General features: G+C 39.3%; 1 protein-coding gene across 4 annotated transcripts in view; it reads left to right on the top strand.

Annotated features, from left to right (window-relative positions):
- Positions 1-19,049, top strand: part of LOC139163638 (serine/threonine-protein phosphatase 4 regulatory subunit 1-like) — a 56,776-nt gene that overhangs the window by 20,392 nt on the left and 17,335 nt on the right. For 2 of the 4 annotated variants that reach the window (XM_070744559.1, XM_070744557.1), the window contains 10 exons: positions 2,176-2,283; positions 3,552-3,617; positions 4,625-4,783; positions 6,202-6,353; positions 7,557-7,996; positions 9,883-10,100; positions 11,747-11,833; positions 13,241-13,426; positions 15,245-15,406; positions 18,228-18,328. In XM_070744559.1, the coding sequence (XP_070600660.1) occupies positions 2,176-2,283; positions 3,552-3,617; positions 4,625-4,783; positions 6,202-6,353; positions 7,557-7,996; positions 9,883-10,100; positions 11,747-11,833; positions 13,241-13,426; positions 15,245-15,406; positions 18,228-18,328 (1,679 nt within the window). Of the gene's footprint in view, positions 1-2,175; positions 2,284-3,551; positions 3,618-4,624; positions 4,784-6,201; positions 6,354-7,556; positions 7,997-9,882; positions 10,101-11,743; positions 11,834-13,240; positions 13,427-15,244; positions 15,407-18,227; positions 18,329-19,049 lie in introns of all 4 variants that reach the window. The other 2 variants (XM_070744556.1, XM_070744558.1) reach the window with 1 other exon arrangement.

Below are 19,049 nucleotides of genomic sequence, written 5' to 3' on the forward strand. Positions count from 1 at the left end.
GAAAAGGATGATAAGAATGATGAGAAAAAACTAGTAGAAATAGTAAATATAAATCCAATAAATTGAATTGAATAAATTGAATTGAAAAGTGCAGACTTAGTAAAAAGTTTGACAGTGTTGAGGGAATTATTTGTTTAGTAGAGTGATGGCGTTCAGGGAAAAACTGTTCTTGTGTCTAGTTGTCTTGGTGTGTAGTGCTCTGTAGCGATGTTTTGAGGGTAGGAGTTGAAACAGTTTATGTCCAGGATGTGAGGAGTCAGTAAATATTTTCACAGCCATCTATTTGACTCGTGCAGTATACAGGTCTTCAATAGAAGGCAGGTTGGCAGCAATTGTTTTTTCTACAGTTCTGATTGTCCTCTGAAGTCTGTGTCGGTCCTGTTGGGTTGCAGCACCAAACCAGACACGAGATGAAAAACTATTTTTTCCTATATCAGGCTTGGTCATTTTATAGCCAGCAGATCAGAATTCCCCAACCTTTATGGCTGGTGGGCTAAGGGGTAAGGAACAGGTGCCTTTGTGAGCGCAAGCGTCCATGTGAACAGGACTGTAAGCGCCTGCGCAGTGTTCGTGCCCGAACATGACTCGCTGTGACGCTTCCGCAGCCCAGTGGCCAAGAGGCCACAGCTTGGCAGTGGGCCACGGTCTACAGGTTGGGATCCCTGTGGTAGATGGTCCCAATCCAGCCCATATCATCAGTGGGAACAGAACATTGGCATGGGTGGCATTGGCAGGGGTAGGGCAGCAGCGGAGGTAGGGTAGCATCCCTCCACAACAGTCCAAGTTTCTCAGGTGGCCCCTTGGGAAAATTAATTGCTCGCCCCTGTTCTATATCATAGGAAATTTTAGAACAAAGGAGGCTTTTGTGCCTAAGCAAGCAGAAGAAATGTTTACAGCTGCTATTGTTGTTTCCTATATTTTCAGTCTTCAGTCAGCTTCTATTCGTGATGACTTCAAGGATATACAACAGTACAAAATGATCCCCCCTCTTTCCCCCTCAGTCAGACACTGTGTGATTTATACTTTATTTTCTCCCATTGACACTTTATTTTTCAACAAACACTGTTCTCCAAATTGCTTACAATCAAAAGCCATATAAAAGTATAATACGATTAGGGATGTGTTGAGCTAATGGCTAATGGCGGTCTCTTCTAGGTTTCTGGCTTCTGTCAGTGAGACAAACCAGATTTTCTCCTTCCTTCCAAAGAGGAAAACCACAAACACACAGAGTCATGGTTAATGTAAAAACGTCAGTACACAAAGAGCAGCTTTATTTTTGCTGGATGCAATCTGTTGTTGGTGGAATTCTTTGATTGTTTATTCTATTTATAACAGGGGTTTCCAGTCTTGGTAATTTTAAGACTTGTGGACTTCAGCTATCAGAATTCCTCAGCCAGCTTTGAAGTCCACAAGTCTTAAAGTTGCCAAGGTTGGAGACCCTAATTTATAGCACTTCTGGTATGAGATCAACTAGATGTAGTCACTGTTTGTTTAAAGGAATTGTGTTTATGTATTGTATCTGATTCTGATTCTATGATGGCATGCCTTAATAGAATAGAATTGAATTGAATTGAATTGAATTGAATTGAATTTTTATTGGCCAAGTGTGATTGGACACACAAGGAATTTGTCTTGGTGCATATGCTCTCAACGTACATAAAATAAAATATACATTTGTCAAGAATCATGTGGTACAACACTTAATGATTGTCATAGGGGTCAAATAAGCAATGAAGAAGCAATATTAATAAAAATCTTAGGATATAAGCAACAAGTTGCAGTCATACAGTCAACATGGGAGGAAATGGGTGATAGGAATGATGAGAAAAACTAGTAGAATAGAAGTGCAGATTTAGTAGAAAGTCTGATTGTTGAGGGAATTATTTCTTTAGTAGAGTGATGGTGTTTGGAAGAAAACTGTTCTTGTGTCTAGTTGTCTTGGTGTGCAGTGCTCTGTAGCGACATTTTGAGGGTAGGAGTTGAAACAGTTTATGTCCAGGATGTGAGGGGTCAGTAAATATTTTCCCCACCTATGCGCCTGGTGAATTTTATTCTTGAACCCTAATACTTCTCCCAAGCGAGCTACATATTTTAATAATTTTTTTAATAAAAATGATAAAAATAAAAAATGATAAAATAAAGAAAAAAATGATTCCCCCCCCCCTCTCTCAATAGATAATCTGCAAAATGGCATCTATGGTGAACAAATCTACTCTTGAGCGCTTGCTGCTTCCTCGATTCTGTGAGCTTTGCAGTGATGGGAAACTCTTTCAAGTTCGGAAGGTTAAGATTTGTTGATTTTATACTAGTTTAATTATCTGCATTGGAACATGCCTAGTAACATTTTATTAAATTAAATTAACCTGTAAGTACTATTGGAACCCACCCACCCCAATTTTAAATTTTTTTATACGTAAGTGCCAAAACAAGTGTCTCTTGTTTTACATTTAAACTGCCACTCTCATTAAAGTGGCAGTTACGAAATATAATTGACACACTAGCACCATCTAAAATCAACCGTAGCCAATACAAATCAAGTGATGCAACCTTGAAGGGCTTATTGTTATAAATACTGTATTCTAATGGGGCTAACTGAGATTAGATGCACATACATGATGCATACAAGAACTGTTTGATAAAAGTACAGAACATGATTATATCCAAGTGTTCGGAAACTTCAGATCGTGCAGAATGCAGCTGCGAGAGCAATCACGGGCTTTCCCGAAAACGCCCATGTAACACCAACACTCCGCAGTCTGCATTGGTTGCCGATCAGTTTCCGGTCACAATTCAAAGTGTTGGTCATCACCTATAAAGCCCTTCATGGCACCGGATCAGGGTATCTATGAGACCGCCTTCTGCCGCACGAATCCCAGCGACCAGTTAGATCCCACAGAGTGGGCCTTCTCCGGGTCCCGTCAACAAAACAATGTCGTTTGGCGGGGCTCAGGGGAAGAGCCTTCTCTGTGGCGGCCCCGGCCCTCTGGAACCAACTCCCCCTGGAGATTAGAATTGCCCCCACCCTCCTCGCCTTTCGTAAGCTCCTTAAAACCCACCTCTGCTGTCAGGCATGGGGTAACTGACATATTCTTTCCCCCTAGGCCTTTACAATTTATGCATGGTATGTTTGTTTGTATGTATGTTTAGTTTTACAATAAGGGTTTTTTAGCTGTTTTTAGTATTGGATTTACATGCTGTTTTTTATTACTGTTGTTAGCCGCCCCGAGTCTACGGAGAGGGGCAGCATACAAATCCAATAAATAAATAAATATATAAATGACTCCTATGTGTTTTACTTTACGATATAAATCCCACTATTCTGTGTTCCCATTTTGACCTGTGAAGCAAGTAACATAAACATAGCATTTTAATCATGAGACACATTTTCCCATCATCACTCTCCTCATCCCTCCCCTGTGCATGTTTTTGGTGTAGCATTCAGTTTTTGTTTATGAAGGTCCATAATTAAGCATGTTTGTATAACGAAACACAAAGTAGATTAACATTATGGCAGCAACAAAGAAGCATTGTGTTTCTTTCTTTTGCTTTAGGTCTGTGCAGCCAGCTTTGGTGATATATGCAGCGCAGTTGGGCAGGAAGCCACGGAAAATTATTTGGTATGTTAAAATCCGAGAGTCATGTTACACGTCTTGGAATTTCATGCTGTTAGCACCCTATGTCATATAAAGGATATCAGATTAATGTATTCTGTGTGTATACAAAGCATTCAGCTCCTCTGAAATCCTTGGATTAATGGGAAAACTTTACTGGAGACTCCTGCTTCCAGTAATTGCCAGACCTTAATACATGACAGTACTATAGAATGCAAAGTTGACTACAACTTGTTCGATTTAGCTGAACAAATATATATTTTCTCCACTATTAAGTAATATTCATTGCTTCCCAAAATATGTCTTCATTTTAAAATGTTGTTCTTGAGTTTCAGCCATGGCTGAACAAAATTATTGCCAGAAAAAAAAAGTTTCATTTTGTTGACCCCAAATATTATTCCTAAATTCAGAAAAGAAAGCAGCTCTTTTAATTTAATTTTTCTGATTTAATTCAAATTTTCTAATTGCTGAAGCTTGCAAGATACTGATGGGCTGTATGTTGGCCATTCTAGTCCATTAAGGAAACATTTTTTCCCCCTTCCAACTTGGTGCTTATAAATTCTACACACACACCCTTCCTGTTTTTCCTCTCTTCAGGCTAAAACTGCAGTATGCTTGATCTTTAGTTAGATATGAAAACTTAATTTTACAAGGTTAATCCTTCAGTGTTAACATTCCTTAGCTTTGCTAAAGGGACATACATATTTTAGAAGTTCTGCTGTCAGCTTCTTATTACAGACTCAAGGAACTGAGCTTTCCGTTATAGCATTATTTGATTAGAAGTATGAATTGCACTAATACAATGTCAACTAAGTATAAGACTAAGTTGAACGTGCATGTTTTCATTCATTTGTGATTAAATCATTCAATAAATAATTTACTCTTTGCTACAAACTACTAAATGAATGTTTTACCTGCTAATTTGATCAGTATTTGTAAGTAAACATTTTCCAAGTAGACAAGATAATATATACAAACAAATCAATTGTTCGGCTGTGTCTTTATTTTGGCAGATTCCAAAGTTTTTTGAACTCTGCTCTGATAACATTTGGGGTATGCGGAAAGCTTGCGCTGAATGCTTTATGGCTGTCTCCTGTACCATTTCTCCTGAGGTTCGGAGGACCAAACTGTCTCCCCTCTTCATCGGTCTCATTAGTGATCCTTGCAGATGGGTAAATAGAGTCAAATTATTCACCTTAAAAATTGTGATTCTATAAAAGCAGAAAATCTTTATTTGGTAAATCCAAAAGAATATTTTGTAAAATGCTGTGTATGGTCATGCTTTGATTTAATAGCAACATTGTTAGCCCCTATCAGGATCTTCTATATCTCTAAAATAAACTCAAGTAGTTTCCATGTATTAAAACTCAAAGGAACTACTGTTTGGGCAAATAGATAACTTTTTGTTCAATTTTGTATGCATGCTTGCCTCCTTAAATTTTGAACAGGTGAGCTTAAATCAGTTGTTCACTGCAAGCAATATTGCAGATTTGGGGAAATATTCTGATCTTTTTCATTATAATAATTTATCACTCAATTTTTCCTCTAGTCTTTAAAAAAATTGTAAAAATACAGCAGAGCTCAGTGCAACTGAAGTGCCAAGGAGGTAGAGGTATTATGATTGATGTTAGGCAAAATTAATTCCAAACAAAGCTGTCTATTAATAAAGGCTAGATTTTTTTGCAATTGTCCTTTTCTTTTCTTTTGGTCATGGCCTGCAGCGTTAAAAATAAAATATGCGTATTTGAAGCAGTTATACTGTTCCTATTAATATTGATTGAATATATACCATCACGTTGATGTCAGCACTTAGCAACCACAAAATGGATTTTCTCCTGGAGGATCTGTCCACAAACTGGTCCTTCAGGTTTTCTAGCAGTTGTCTGGTTCTTCTCTTTCTTTTTATCACACTAATACAGCGAAATTATAATATTTCTCTTCTGCAGAAACTGAGCATCTGTTCCCTAGAGTTTATGGATTTTGTAACAAGACCAAATAAGTGACATAAAGATGCCAATCTGAATTGATGATTTCACTTTTGAATTACATGTAATTCATGAACCTTTAACTTTAATAGCAAACAGTATCAGTGCAATTATAGCTATATATATAAAAGCCAAATTCCATTCATGTATCATCACAAAATCTCTAGAACTATAAAGCCTACAAACTTGGCCTGTATGTTCCTCTTGGCTTCTAGGTGCCTGCTAAGAAAGGATTTTTTGAAATGACCATCAGATCTTTAGTTATTTTTAATATTATTATTAATACACTCTGATGCTAAGGAGTTAGATGTTCTACTTCTCCTTCCCACCTAAAAAGAACTCTGTTCCAACTGCCGGTGGGCGTGGCCAGTGCGTGACTCATCCAGCCTGCAGGCTGGGAATTTAGACCAGGGATCCTCAAACCTGGCAACTTTAAGACTTGTGGACTTCAACTCCCAGTATTCTCCACCCAGGGAGTTGAAGTACACAAGTTGCCAAGTTTGAAGATCTCAAGTTTAGACAGTCTAGCCCATGCTAAGGAATTCAGTTTCGTAGCGAAGCGCGGGTATCCAACTACTAGTTCTCTTATATTTTCAATATTCTAGGTTCGTCAAGCTGCTTTCCAATCACTTGGTCCTTTCATTTCTACTTTTGCAAACCCTTCCAGTGCTGGTCTTTACATTCGAGAGGATGGGACGCTCAGCATCCGGCCTTGCAGTCCATGCCCAGACCACTGTGCAAATTTAAAGCGATCCAGGTATAGTGGTTCGGCATTAAGGGTAACTGGGTAGCTTGAAACTAAAACTGATCCAATTGAGAAATCATTAATAGGGTTATTGCATTTCTCAGGATGAAAGGATTCTGTTTTTGACAACTCAAAATTCAATATTCATTTCAAAAAGTATTTTATGTAATAAAAAATTATTTCCACCAGCTTTATAATTATAAGAAGTGTGCAGTGATTTACTATAACTAGTGATGCAACTATATATATTTCAAAATCGATGTTTAATATTATGAAATGAAGTATTGAAGCTTGTAATGGTGGATAGGCTATTACCTTGTCTTAACAACTCTATTCAATATGAGCAAGTATCTTATGTGCCGGTTTTTCAGAAGTTGTTTATCATTGAATTGAAAGGTGTATTTAATCATAACTATGAAAACCAGATTTTAAAATATGAGACAACAGGAGAAGTAATGGCAAGTATTCTGAGCAGAGACAGGTTACAAGTGGTGTGCCACAAGGGTCTGTTCTGGGTCCTATTCTTTTTAATATGTTTGTGAATGACATAGGGGAAGGTTTGGTAGGGAAGGTTTGTCTATTTGCCGATGACTCTAAAGTGTGCAATAGGCTCCTCTCCATGGGAAACCCCACCTCCAGACTTCTGTGTTTTTGCGATGCTGCGATTTCACTGAGGTTCCCCTCGCTGGGAAACCCCACCTCCGGACTTCCATTTCCAGCGAAGTGCCCATTTTTGCACTGCTGGGATTCCCCTGCAGCATCACAAAAACACGGAAGTCCGGAGGTGGGGTTTCCCTTGAAGGGGAGCCTCGGGGGAATCCCAGTAGCGCAAAAACGGGTGCTTCGGTGGCAATGGAAGTCCGGAGGCGGGGCATCCCAGCGGTGGCGGTGGGTTTGTAAGGTGAAAATAGTTTGTAAGAAGAAGCAAAAACATCTTAAACCCCAGGTTTGTATCTTGAAAAGTTTGTATGACGAGGCGTTTGTAAGACAAGTTATCACTGTAATCAGTAAATAACTGAAGTTACTTAAACAAGTTAAATTTAAGCTTGTTTAATCGTATGAAGCAGCAGTTTTTTCAGAACCAGGATTAATTTTGAGAGAAAAGCCATGGCTATCATAATTGAAATTGTATTTAAACCACTACATTTAAGTGAGCTCAGTTTATGTTGGCTTTATTTTTTTCCACTCTTGTTTTAACAGTATTTCTCTTCTCAGATCAGAGGACTCAATGGAAAATAAATTGGAATCTTTGGCAGTGGAATCTTCTTTCACCCCTGTGGTTTGTTCTGAAATGTCACACTTGGATGCACAGAATCAATGCTCAGCCATACACATCAATTTTGGAATAGATCAGACTATGTTACCTCAGGGAGATGACACTTTTTTAACTAACGATATTAAAAACTGTCAAACAGGCGAATATCAGGAAATTAACTCAAGAATCCAATCCGGACAGGATGTGTTTAATACTTTCTTATACTGGCGACCTCCACTTCCTGATATAAGCCAAGATATAGAGCTTCTTCAGGGCAAGACTGAGAAACATGACAGCACCTCAGTATCACAGGCACTTTATAATAACTGCGTTGCCAGCAGTGAAATTAAAAAAGTTCTGCAAAGTTTGCAGGAGCACATGGATGACCCCGATGTTCAAGGCAAGTTTTACTAGCAGTCATACGGGTGGTGGTGTCCAGTGTTCCCTCTAATTTTTTGGGGGGGTGGGCGGAAAAGTATAGTGAATGAGCGGCAATCCCTTCGGGACTGGGCGGCACAGAAATAATAAACAAACAAACAAACAAACAAACAAACAAACAAATAAAAAACCCTCCCTGTTTTGCCTCAGAGAATTTCAAAATAAAATACTGTACTGTGTGTCTATAACAGTGAGCTCATAATAGGGCAACTCTATCAATATCAAAATGCCACTTAAATAGTTGAGCTAGTTTCAAACTAGATTTTGATTTTCTTTCTCTCTTCCTTACTCCCATTCTTTTTCTTTCTCTTTTCCTTCCTCTCTTTTTTCTATCTGTTTCTCTCTCTTCCTCTCTCTCTCCTTCCCTCTCACTTTTTCCCTCTCAGCTTCTGGGCAGGTTTGGAAAACTCTTGAGTTGATGATGATTTTTAAGTGAGCGATTGCTCACTGCTCAGCTTAGAGGGAACTATGGTGGTGTCTTCTTGAAATTTCTACTCTTCATCACCACGTTCTTTCCCAGTGCCTCTTTATAAAGAAAAAGCATTTTAGAGCTCTGCAGAGACTCATTCTGAGTCATCAAAGATGGAACTGTCAGGAAAGTGTCAGGAGGCAGGGCTAAATTTTTGGCATCTGGTGGAGAACACCTTTCCCAACTCCAGTTTAGCTCTGCCTTCTAGTTGAGAATATATACTGCTCAAAAAAAATAATAAAGGGAACACTCAAATAACAATTCCTAGATCTGAATGAATGAAATATTCTCATTGAATACTTTGTTCTGTGCAAAATTGAATGTGCACAACAGCATGTGAAATTGATTGTCAATCAGTGTTGCTTCCTAAGTGGACAGTTTGATTTCACAGAAGTTTGATTTTACTTGGAGTTACATGGTGTTGTTTAAGTGTTCCCTTTATTTTTTTGAGCAGTGTATTTTTATTCGGCAGGCAATCACACTGTATTTAATATTTTTTATAGCTACTAAAAGTGGTCAGAATGTCATTCTTACTCTGTGATTCTCTTTGTAGACCTCTGATTTGGAGATACAGTGGTACCTCTACTTACGAACTTCTCTAGATAAGAACCGGGTGTTCCAGATTTTTTTGCCTCTTCTCAAGAACCGTTTTCCACTTACAAACCCGAACCTTCGAAACTGTAACTGGAAAAGGCAGGGAGAAGCCTCTGTGGGGCCTCTCTAGGAATCTCCTGGGAGGAAACAGGGCTGGAAAAGGCGGGGAGAAACCTCACTGGGGCCTCGCTAGGAATCTCCTGGGAGGAAACAGGGCTGGAAAAGGCGGGGAGAAACCTCACTGGGGCCTCGCTAGGAATCTCCTGGGAGGAAACAGGGCTGGAAAAGGCGGGGAGAAGCCTCTGGGGCTTCTCTAGGAATCTCCTGGGAGGAAAAACGGCCTCCACCCTCCCTGTGGTTTCCCCAATCGCACCCATTATTTGCTTTTACATTGATTCCTATGGGAAAAATTGCTTCTTCTTACAAACTTTTCTACTTAAGAACCTGGTCACGGAATGAATTAAATTCGTAAGTAAAGGTACCACTGTACTTTCAACTTACATGTAGAACCTCAATGAAATGTTTATATGCGACCGCCAAGGTCATCCTATCTTTATAAACATATCTGAATCTGTTTCCCTATAGCCATAAATAAACCTATTTATTATTTATTTATTTATTAGATTTGTATGCCGCCCCCCCTACCTTCACTGATTCATGAACCAGTGTGTACAATATTTTCATTCATTATCATAGCTGTTTTATTTGAAAGTATATGCTTTTAATATGTTGGAAAATGAGGTACAATATTTGAAAACCTAATGGGATTCATTCCATTCAATCAGCTCAGGTTCAAGTACTGTCTGCTGCACTCAGAGCTGCCCATCTTGATTCTGTCAGTGCCTGTGAAAGCAAGCAGAACGTGAAAGTTAATGATACCTATCAAGAAGACATCCCAAATGTGGTCTGTACTTCCAGAACAGCAGATGTTAACATCTTATCTTCATTGCCAAGTCTGGCTGACGTGATTGAGCTGCCTGATCCAACTATAATAAAAAATGCGGTAAATATGTGTTGTTATGGGAAATATGGGGAATTTTAACCACCTCAGAGCGGGTCTGTATAGTCTGGAGGACAGAAGGAAAAGGGGGGACATGATCGAAACATTTAAATATGTTAAAGGGTTAAATAAGGTTCAGGAGGGAAGTGTTTTTAATAGGAAAGTGAACACAAGAACAAGGGGACACAATCTGAAGTTAGTTGGGGGAAAGATCAAAAGCAACATGATAAAATATTATTTTACTGAAAGAGTAGTAGATGCTTGGAACAAACTTCCAGCAGACGTGGTTGGTAAATCCACAGTAACTGAATTTAAACATGCCTGGGATAAACATAGATCCATTGTAAGATAAAATACAGGAAATAGTATAAGGGCAGACTAGATGGACCATGAGGTCTTTTTCTGCCATCAGTCTTCTATGTTTCTATGGGTCTGTAATCTGAGGTTCCTCCTAGATCCACAGCTGAGATTAGAACAACATCTCTCAGCTGTGGCTAGGGGCCCTTTGCACAGGTCTGCCTGGTGCACCAGCTCCATTCCTGCAGCCCTTCAGAGGAGTTCCCTTTGGTGTATAAAGGGAGACTGAAATCAGTAAGCATCTATTTCAGTTCACTTGACAACACGGGATAGCTTAATGGGCACAATTAGGAGTTCCAAGATTGCAGTCATTATGTGATGCATTCATGTAAGCTTCTCACTTTAATACTGTTTTCACTCTATGCCTGAGATAAAATTGTGGTTTCAAGTTGAAGACTACTTTTAGTTACTGAATCTTGGAAGTTCTCCCAATAAATAAATTCAAGGTGTTGGTGATTACCTATTAAGCCCTGCATGGCTTAGGACAAGTCTATTTACGTGACCATCTCCTGCCATATACCTCCCAGAGACCAATTAGATCACAAGGAGTTGGCCTTCCCCAAGTCCCGTTGACTAAACAATGACAGGCCCGCGAGGGAGAGCCTTCTCTGTGGCTGCTCCGATTTTAATAGAACCAACTACCCCCTGATGTCCGTACTGCTCCCACCCTACTGTCCTTCCAAAAGGCTGTGAAGACCTTTATCAGCAAGCCTGGGGGTCGTGAATGTAACATCCAATCCGATTTGTAACTGTTGTCTATGTATATGAGTTCAATTGGATAGTCCATTACGGTTTATTATGGGTTTTACTGTTCTTATTACTAATTATTTGACTTCGTTTATTGTATGTACTATTTACTGTTGTAAGCCACCCTATCCCATTGGGATTAGCCAGCATATAAATCAAATTAATTACATTGAATTAAATTAAATACTTAGATTGGCAAAGACCTACATAAAGGAAGCTTGATAATCTGCAGATAGGACACTTAGATCTTCAGTGAATTATTAGAAAAATGTTAAAAATGGCACCCCAATGCTGACTCGAGAAGAAGAATAAATATTAAGGTTGAAATTTTCTGCTTTTTGTGCCAAGCCAAATGAAGCAAATGTTGTTTATTAGTTTTTTCAATGTTCTGTTTAAGTGGAATTGTAGAAGCAATATATACAATGATACCTTTGGGGTTTTTTATCACAGTAATTCAGTTCTTAGAAATAGATTTTTTGTTACATTTCAGTTGTATTGCATTTTAACAATGTTGTATATTTTATTATTATGCACTTCTACAGAAGTCAGAAGAACAACACAACGATGTCAACAAAGCTTTAGAAGCACAAGAGAATGATCCACGTCTTGAAGAAGATAAATCAAAATTGCAGGTTTCCAATTTTTCTGATATTCCTGGGTCATAATTGATATTTTTTTTAAAAAAACCTCTTCTTAAACTAACTCTTGTACTTTAGTGCTGACTGATGCATATTTTGAATACTATGTATAGAGATTTAAGCTTGATAAAACATTGTTTTAAAACTTGGCCCTAGACATTATTTTGACTCTGCATCCAATTCATACTTCTTGTCTCCTTTTATTACAAAAAACATCATACTTAATCTAGATTTACCCAGATTGAATATATCACTCATCCTATTTGGAATTCTCTTCAGCTTTGGATTTTATTATAAAAAAATAAACATAGTTTGGCTTGAACAGTTATGCATTACTAGTGAAATACATTATTTTTTGTAGCAATTTCAAAATGTAATAACAATGTAGTTATTATATTTAATTAATGTTAAGATTGAAACCAAACACTGAAGTATCAAAGGTTGATTTACCATCAGTGTTGTAGGGATGTATAATTTTATAATACCATAGATACAAAATGTGTCTATTTCTGGTTTGTAACTTACCCTGTTTCCCTGAAAATAAGACGTACCCCGAAAATAAGGAATGTCAGAGGTTTTGCAGAATTTGCTAATATAAGGCAGCCCCCGAAAATAAGGCGTAGTCAAGTTTACATACGGTACGGTGGAAAAACATACGGTACCATTCAAAGCTGTTCATAGCGGTACCGTAATAATGTGGCGTCCCCTGCTGGCCCCTTCCATCGCTTTGTACCATCCAGTACAGCAGACACAGTCTGCTGCTGTCTCACCGCCATTACAGTCTTCACTACAGTGCGTAGACTGTAGTTCCTCTGGTGGCCGGAAGCTGCAATAGCGGGGGTATACTGTTGTACCATATAAGTGCCATCGTTTGTGTGTGTGGGTGCCATACTGACAGGTACCGTACCGTAATCAGTGTACCGTACGGTACACTTTCTTTGGGGGTGTCAGCTTTTCTGCCTGTGAATTTGTCTTACTTGGGAAATATAAGGCACCCCCCGAAAATAAGACGTAGCACAACTTTTGGAGCAAAAATTAATATAAGACAGTGTCTTATTTTCGGGGAAACACGGTATGTCCAGTTATTTTATTATTATTATTATTATTTATTCGATTTGTATGCCGCCCCTCTCCGAAGACTCGTTTTATCTGGTTCACTGGCCTTGCAGACTGGTGTGATATTTAGCATATGTGACTTAGTGTAGAAGAAGCTGATTATTCCCTATTGCAGAACTGATTGTGTTTGGCCCATTGTATATTTCCACACTGGCATTATGTGGTTTCCATCTGGAGGAAGAGATAGTGCTACACTAAAAGACCAGGTGTCTTTTACTAGTGGTATAGCCTTACTCTTGTTTAATTTATTGTTGTCAATAATTTAGCATTCTTTTTCATCTTCAGGACATTATACCTCAGCCTTTGTTGGAGCAGTATTTATCTATGACAGACCCTGCTCGAGCACAGACAGTTGATACGGAAATTGCAAAACATTGTGCATACAGTCTTCCTGGTGTGGCCTTAACACTTGGCAGGCAAAATTGGCATTGTTTGAAGGACACCTATGAAACGTTAGCATCTGACGTACAGGTAATATACAAAGCAGTCAATATTGCTTTGCGTTGTTTAAGCTATGCATATAAATGTGTGTGAGAAGCATGCGGAATTTATTATTAATTTGTGCTGGTTTGTTTAAGATAATCCCTTTCAAAGTAAGTCCCCTTAAGTAAGTTTTAAGGAGCTAAATACTTTAGAAAATTGATACCTTGTTTGTATGTTTTTTGTTGGATTTATATTAGCCTTGACGGCAGCATGGCTTCTTCTGAATGCCATTTGCAGTTGGTTGGCATCTGTGAGAACAGACTGCTGGAGTAGATGGATCCAGTAGGGCTCTCTCTGTTCATGCACTGAATCCATATACAGTGGAATCTCTACCTAAGAACGCCTCTACTTACAAACTTTTCTAGATAAGAACAGAGTGTTCAAGATTTTTTCGCCTCTTTTCAAGAACCATTTTCCATTTACAAACCTGAGCCTCTGAAACTGTAACCGGAAAAGGCAGGGAGAAGCCTCCATAGGGCCTCTCTAGGAATCTCCTGGGAGGAAACAGGGCCGAAAAAGGCGGGGAGAAGCCTCCGTGGGGCCTCTCTAGGAATCCCCTGGGAGGAAACTGTAACCAGAAAAGGCAGGGAGAAGCCTCCATAGGGCCTCTCTAGGAATCTCCGGAGAGGAAACAGGTCCGGAAAAGGCAAGGAGAAGCCTCTGTGGGCCTCTCTAAGAATCTCCTGGGAGGAAACAGGTCCGGGAAAGGCGGGGAGAAGCCTCCGTGGGGCCTCTCTAGGAATCTCCTGGGAGGAAACAGGGCCGGGAAAGGCGGGGAGAAGCCTCCGTGGGGCCTCTCTAGGAATCCCCTGGGAGGAAACAGGGCCGAAAAAGGCAGGGAGAAGCCTCCATGGGGCCTCTCTAGGAATCTCCTGGGAGGAAGCAGGGCCTCCACCTTCCCTGTGGTTTCCCCAATCGCACACATTATTTGCTTTTACATTGATTCCTATGGGGAAAATTGCTTCTTCTTACAAACTTTTCTACTGAAGAACCTGGTCACGGAACGAATTAAGTTCGTAAGTAGAGTTACCACTGTACATTTATATTGTATATAAATGGCCTACATTTATCATTGGTCTTTACTAGAGCTACAGTAAATCAGGCTAATGAGAGTAAATAAGATATTGCCTAGCCCACTAGGAATGTTAGTTTATATAGTAAAAAATTAACCTAGCCTATATTTTTCCAGGTTTCCTGGAAATAGTTAATTGTAGAGTCCTTAGTGATGTCTAAACTGAGCAAGAAAACTGAAGTTTTCTTGCGGATATTTCATTTCCCAATTAGGTAACATCATCAGTGCTTGACATGGATGAGATTATACCAATGGATAATGAAATATATGCGAAAACAAAAAATAAAACAAAACAAAAATAACCAAGATAGGCAAAACCAATGATTCCAGAGTTCAACCTTGAACTACACATATTCTTTTCTGAATAGTTAATTTTTGGACCAAAACCTCTATGAAGAGAAAGTCATAAGAAAAAAGTCACACCTTTCCAGAGAAATAGGGACCGCATAACATAACATTCAGGGGTAGGGAGTGGATGTTACCTATTATGGCAGAAGTAGCCTTAACTATTTGCTTTCCAGTAAATTAGTGTTTTCCAATTCGCCATGCCCACCATGAATAGCCATCATGCAAAAGTGTCCATGTTACATTTTCAAAATTCTTACTGGCAATTTGGTAGTGCTGTAAAATTTTCATGTGTTAGGTTTTTCTTATTTAAATATTCTTTGATACCTTACTGTGCTTACTGAACTGTGTTCTGTACTGTTCTGCCCATTTATGTGAACTATTTTCAGTGGAAAGTCCGTCGCACGCTTGCTTTTTCCATTCACGAGTTGGCTGTAATTCTGGGAGATCAGCTAACAGCAGCCGATTTAGTGCCTATTTTCAATGGTTTCTTAAAAGATCTGGATGAAGTACGCATTGGAATCCTCAAACACCTTTATGATTTCTTAAAGGTAGGGATAGTTCACAGTTGTTCTGTTTTACCTGCCTCTCTCCTGAGAAAAAGACCCCAGATTTAGAGCCTTATTGCAGTTGCTGAGTCTGGGTCTGCTTTGAAAATGGTCTGGAAACCTCAGTTCACAATAGGAATGCTCACTGGGATTGGCTGATACAAACAGACGGAGTGGCTGTGGGTTTTGCTTCCCAAGGACAATTCTATCTGTCCGTCCATCACCCTGGGGGGGGAGTCATTGACCCCCTCAGAGAGGGTCCGCAACTTGGGCATCCTCCTCGATCTACAGCTCACATTAGAGAAACATCTTTCAGCTGTGGCGAGGGGGGCATTTTCCCAGGTTCGCCTGGTGCACCAGTTGCGGCCCTATTTGGACTGGGAGTCACTGCTCACAGTCACTCAGGCCCTCATCACCTCGAGGCTCGACTACTGCAATGCTCTCTACATGGGGCTACCTTTGAAAAGTGTTCGGAAACTTCAGATCGTGCAGAATGCAGCTGCGAGAGCAGTCATGGGCTTCCCCAAATATGCCCATGTTACACCAACACTCCGCAGTCTGCATTGGTTGCCTATCAATTTCCGGTCACAATTCAAAGTGTTGGTTATGACCTATAAAGCCCTTCATGGCACCGGACCAGATTATCTCCGGGACCGCCTTCTGCTGCACAAATCCCAGTGATCAGTTAGGTCCCACAGAGTGGGCCTTCTCCGGGTCCCGTCAACTAAACAATGTTGTTTGGCGGGACCCAGGGGAAGAGCCTTCTCTGTGGTGGCCCCAGCCCTTTGGAACCAACTCCCCCCAGAGATTAGAATTGCCCCCACCCTCCTCGCCTTTCATAAACTTCTTAAAACCCACCTCTGCCGTCAGGTATGGGGGAACTGAGATATTCTTTCCCCCTAGGCCTTTACAATTTACGCATGGTATGTCTGTACGTATGTTTGGTTTTTATAATAAGTTTTTTTTAGTTATTTTAGTATTGGATTGGATTGTTACATGCTGTTTTTATCATTGTTGTTAGCCGCCCCTAGTCTACGGAGAGGGGTGACATACAAATCCAATAAATAAATAAACAGGCAGCCCTTAATTTACAGCAGGAATTAGGATCAGAGAAACCATTGTTAAGGGATACAGTCCTAAAGCATGGTATGATGTGACTGCATCACTTAGTGATGGCAATTCCAGTAGTCCCACCACCCTTGATACTTTAATAACAGATTTGGAAAGGGATCTTGGAGGTCATTAAATAGGAACAGAGTGGATCCTTAAACAAGGCTCCTTGAACTTCCAATTTCCTGTTGGCTTTCCTATTAACTGCTTGAGGGTGTGCAAAAGTCATGATTATATGACTTCAGGGGCTTGTTAAATACTTGTTAGGGTTCCAAGTAACATGCCCATAGCAAACAAAACTGAGGCAGGTAGATCCCTGAAAGGATAATTTTATTGGATATGTCATATTGGCACAGGCTGATGAAAACCGACTCTGACTATTCCCGCAATTTTCACGTAATTACAAGTAAACGTTTTTCACTTTCTCAAAACAATCAATCACATGGTCCAATCAGGACTTGCTGGGTGACTCTAGGTCCCTCCTTCCGAGCACCTGTAGGAATGTCCTTGGTTTCCGAGAGAAAGTATTTTGTTTTGACTACAACACCCCAACTGTCCCTATTGCTCCCTCCCTGTCTCTCTTCTCCGGTGTGTCAGGCCAGCTTCAGGGTTGACAATACTATTTGTTCAGGACTGTTATAACTTTGAATGGTCGCCGAATGAATAGTTGTAACCCGAAAGCTACCTGTAACATCAGTTCTTTCTGATTCATTCCCAGAACCATTTTAAAGAGTTGGTTTTGATCTTTAAAGCTCTTAAATGCCTTAGGAGGCTTAAGACCAAGTTACCTGAAGGAGCACTTTCTCCCAAATTTATATTCCTGGATTTTATGCATGTTTAATTATCCCTGTCCCATACAGACAACCTTTTCAGTAGTCATCTTACCCCCTCCCCCTCAAAAAAACCCCCATCATTTTTTTCAGTGCCGTTGCAACTTTGAATGGTCACTAAATGAACTGTAGTATAACAAGCAGGAAGAGGGAGATTATGATCCCACTATATAGAATGCTGGTGAGACCACATTTGGAATACTGTGTTCAGTTCTGGAGACCTCACCTACAAAAAGATATTGACAAAATTGAACGGGTCCAAAGACGGGCTACAAGAATGGTGGAAGGTCTTAAGCATAAAACATATCAGGAAAGACTTAATGAACTCAATCTGTATAGTCTGGAGGACAGAAGGAAAAGGGGGGACATGATCGAAACATTTAAATATATTAAAGGGTTAAATAAGGTCCAGGAGGGAAGTGTTTTTAATAGGAAAGTGAACACAAGAACAAGGGGACACAATCTGAAGTTAGTTGGGGGAAAGACCAAAAGCAACATGAGAAAATATTATTTTACTGAAAGAGTAGTAGATCCTTGGAACAAACTTCCAGCAGACGTGGTAGATAAATCCACAGTAACTGAATTTAAACATGCCTGGGATAAACATATATCCATCCTAAGATAAAATACAGAAAATAGTATAAGGGCAGACTAGATGGACCATGAGGTCTTTTTCTGCCGTCAGACTTCTATGTTTCTATGTTTCTATGTTTCTAGTATGTTAGGTACTACTTCATTTGCAGTACTGTGAATGAAGTATTTCTATTAAATAAGCCTTTCATATTTCACAGACCTTAGATTAACATCAAACATCCTGGGTGTCTTCAGACAAAAGAAAAATCAATTGTCAGAAATCATTTTTTTAAAAAAACTTTTGTTTGCAGTTGCTTCATGCTGAAAAAAGACGTGAATATCTTTATCAGCTTCAAGAATTTGTGGTAACTGACAATAGCAGGAATTGGCGATTTCGTTATGAACTTGCAGAGTAAGTTAAGATTCCTTTGATTTTTCTGTAAGTTTATTGTTTAATGGGCAAACTTCTTTCTTGCATTCTGTTCTATCTAGTAAGTTTGGTTCTACTGTTGCTTAATTTGGTTAATTCTGTGTTGATCGCAAATTCTGATGGTGTAACATATTATAACATCACTGACATCTAGTGGCAAAACCTTGTAACATTTTATTTTATGTCAGCATTGCCCTTTCACATTAGTTGCTCAAATTACTGTAGTCAATTACTTGGTAAAAGTATTTATTAATAGATGCCCATAGGGCAGAAGTATAGCCTTATATTTCTTGCAGTAGCAATGAATATATGTAGCTCAATGTTAGCATCTTTCATTAAGAGTTGTTCAAGCTTGGTTTTTGAGTTCCCCAATGGAAAATACTAAATTAAATATATACGGTATATAAAACCAGCAGTAAGGAGAATATAATTCAAGAACATAAAGGATCTTAAAATTGTTCATCCATCCACACTCCCATTAAATGTACTGCTCAAAAAATAAAGGGAACACTTAAACAACACCATATAACCCAAGTAAATCAAACTTCTGTGAAATCAAACTGTCCATTTAGGAAGCAACACTGATTGACAATCATTTACATGTTGTCAGAACATTCAACTTTGCACAGAACAAGGTATTAAATGAGACTATGTCATTCATTCAGATCTAGGATGTGTTCTTTGAGTGTTCCCTTTGTTTTTT

Source organism: Erythrolamprus reginae, chromosome 3 (genome assembly GCF_031021105.1).
Source record: "Erythrolamprus reginae isolate rEryReg1 chromosome 3, rEryReg1.hap1, whole genome shotgun sequence".
Taxonomy (NCBI): domain Eukaryota; kingdom Metazoa; phylum Chordata; class Lepidosauria; order Squamata; family Dipsadidae; genus Erythrolamprus; species Erythrolamprus reginae.